Source organism: Oryzias melastigma, linkage group LG7 (assembly GCF_002922805.2).
Source record: "Oryzias melastigma strain HK-1 linkage group LG7, ASM292280v2, whole genome shotgun sequence".
Classification (NCBI taxonomy): domain Eukaryota; kingdom Metazoa; phylum Chordata; class Actinopteri; order Beloniformes; family Adrianichthyidae; genus Oryzias; species Oryzias melastigma.
In genome coordinates, this window is record NC_050518.1 from 24,533,453 (window position 1) to 24,536,213 (window position 2,761).

General features: G+C 40.3%; 1 protein-coding gene across 7 annotated transcripts in view; it reads right to left on the reverse strand.

The window, feature by feature from the left end:
• Positions 1-2,761, reverse strand: part of plch2a (phospholipase C, eta 2a) — a 94,620-nt gene that overhangs the window by 25,160 nt on the left and 66,699 nt on the right. For all 7 annotated transcript variants that reach the window (XM_024292573.2, XM_036212908.1, XM_024292574.2 and 4 more), the window contains 2 exons: positions 1,944-2,090; positions 26-269 (listed from right to left, as the gene is read on the reverse strand). In XM_024292573.2, coding sequence (XP_024148341.1) covers positions 26-269; positions 1,944-2,090 — 391 coding nt within the window. The remainder of the gene's footprint in view (positions 1-25; positions 270-1,943; positions 2,091-2,761) is intronic.

Below are 2,761 nucleotides of genomic sequence, written 5' to 3' on the forward strand. Positions count from 1 at the left end.
TGAAGGAGGGCGTACGGAAGGATATTGGTCGCGGGTGCGCTGCCTCTTGGCCAGACTGTCCTCATCGCTGATGCCAGCCATCAGGTATTTCAGGCCGGTTATCCACGTCCGGGCGTCCTCTCCGGAGCCAGAAACCAGGTCCAGAGACTCCATGTGTTCCCCATAGTAGAGGCTGAAGCAGCAGTTGGGGTCGAAGCTGCCCTCCGCGTACCGCTGGAAGATCTCCGACTGTTTTCCCTCACAAACTTCACGGATGGAGTCGATGGAGACTGTGGGAGAAAGAGCAACAGTTCAGTCATCAACAGCAAAGAGGAAGCAAATAATGAAATTAAATAGTCAATTAGTTGACTATTGAAATATTGAAATAGTCGATTAGTGGCCAGCTAATCGTCTATTGAAATAGTTGCCGACTAATCAATTATTGAAATAGCTACGGATGAAGAGATTTTCGGTAATTGTGATCATGATTTTACAATAATTTTCATGACAGGCTCAACTTTTCGTGAGCTGTGACGCTGTGGAACTTCTTGTGGCGCCCCTGAGCGGCGGTACAGTCATTGATGGTCACGTGACTCGTTTATTTAGAAAAAAGGCTTTCCATTGCAGTTCTGCAGAATGTCTATTTCCCCCCAAAAACGCCTTCTCCAAGTGCAAAAACGCTTTTTGATAAATGCAAGTTTTTTTAAATAGTTGTGTTTCCATTAGAGAAATGTATTATTGTAAATCCAATTTGCACAGTTTCATAGTTGATGTAAACACAGCTGCTGATGAGGTGTCAGTTTTACAGACTCACTTGTGTATGAAACACTTTGGGAGCTTAATGTGATAAATAATTAAATCTACTTAAGAAGCTTATTTTCAGGACCACAGAGGAGGGAAAGCAACAGGAAACTGATCCTCTAAGCTCCCCACAGGAAGCCCCTCCCCGCCCTGTGAGCCCCCACCAAGAAGCCCCCCCCACCTTTTCTTCCATTCCGAGGAGCCAGTGGGAAAAGGGCTTTGTTTGCTGCTGCAGATTCCTCAACAAATTCAGTCTAGAGTTCTAGAGACCGTCCAGGGAGATTCAAAGCTTGAATAGCTGGTAGTTCTGATATTCACTTTGAAAATGTTGGAGAATAAAGTGATAAAGTATGAAGATAAATCCCAGAGGATTCTCAGCTGATATAAACCCTTAAGCCAGGGGTGTTAAACTCAATCACACAAGGGGCCAAAATCCAAAACACACCTTAGGTCGCGGGCCTAACAGGATGAACATTTATTGAACACTCAGAACGGCTAGCATGCAGCTGAAAAAATATCCAAATATTCAAAATATCCTTAAAAAACAAACAAAAAAAGCCTAAATTAGCCAAAACAGCTAGCATGCTAAAATATTAGCTAAAGACTAATTAACCAAAAAAAAGGTAAAATATCAAATTTAGTCAACACAGCTAGCATGAAGCTAAAACTCCGAATAGCCTAAAAACTGAAAAAAACCCTAAATTAGCCAAAACAGCTAGCATGTAGCTGAAATATTAGCTAAACTCCAAAATAGCCTAAAAAATCTTAGTAAATACCAAAATATTCCAAAAAGATGCTAATCTTTAAAGCTTTAAACTGTAACTTTTTAACATAATTATGAACAATAAAAATGCAGGAATATTATTCCAGAATAAATCAACTTAAACCTTAAATAACTTTCAATATTTTACTCTAAATAAAAATATATTTTGTCAAAATTATACAAGTTAGAAATGAAGACATTTCGGGACATTAACAACAATAAAATAAAATAATCTGGAGGGCCGGATCCGGCCCACTGGGTCTTGATTTTGACACATGTGACTTGGAGGCTTTAGAAAATGACATTTCAATAGGACAGTTTTTGAAAAAAAATGTCAAAAAAATTGTGAGAAATACTTTCTCCCTGCAGCAGCCTCAAAGCCCCCAAAGCAGACACTCACTCTTGGCCTTCTCGTTCTTGCGGGACGGCCTCCAACGGATGCAGGACTTGTGCTCGTCCAGGAAGAAGAAGCGAACCAGTCCCTTGGAGCCACCGCGGAGCTTCACCATCTGGGTCCCCATCTGCATGGAGCTCATGCATTTCTCCACTACAGGAAGGAGAGAGGAGAGTGTTGAGCGTGTCGGCCGTACTCGTGCTGTGCGTTTTCACAAAGATCCATCTGGGCTCGTGTTCTGGTGTTTACTCAGCGACACTGCCAGGCTGAAGGTTTAGATCTGCTGTCCTCACAGCAAAAACAGGAAAAGAAAACAGGTTTGGACCACGAAAATAGACATTTGGTCTATGAATGAAGACAGAAAGGTTTCAGTTGTGCTTCGGTCCTGTGGAGCTAAATCTGGGCCAATATTATGTGAAACAAAAACAAATTGAAAAAAATACTGGTGTTTGGCCAAAGAAAATGTAAAATGTCAAAAACTTTTTACAATTCTGAAATAAACGTAATTATTTCAGCCTTAAATGTTCTGTCTTTTAGGTTTCAGAACTCAAAATTTCCATCTGAATTTTTTTTTATCATTTTCAAATCTAAAAAATTAAAGTTTCAAAACTTTTGGCCCCGTTGTGATGCATGGGGGCGGGGCTAACACGAAGGACCAATCAAAATCCATGAGGGTGGTGACTTCAGTCTTTTTGCTTTAAGTACTTGGTTACATTTCATTAGGCATAAAAAAACATGTTTATTGATCTGAACATGTTTATTACACTACGCATGTAACTATGCATTAAAAAAAATAAATAAATAAAAACCTGCCACCCCCCCCC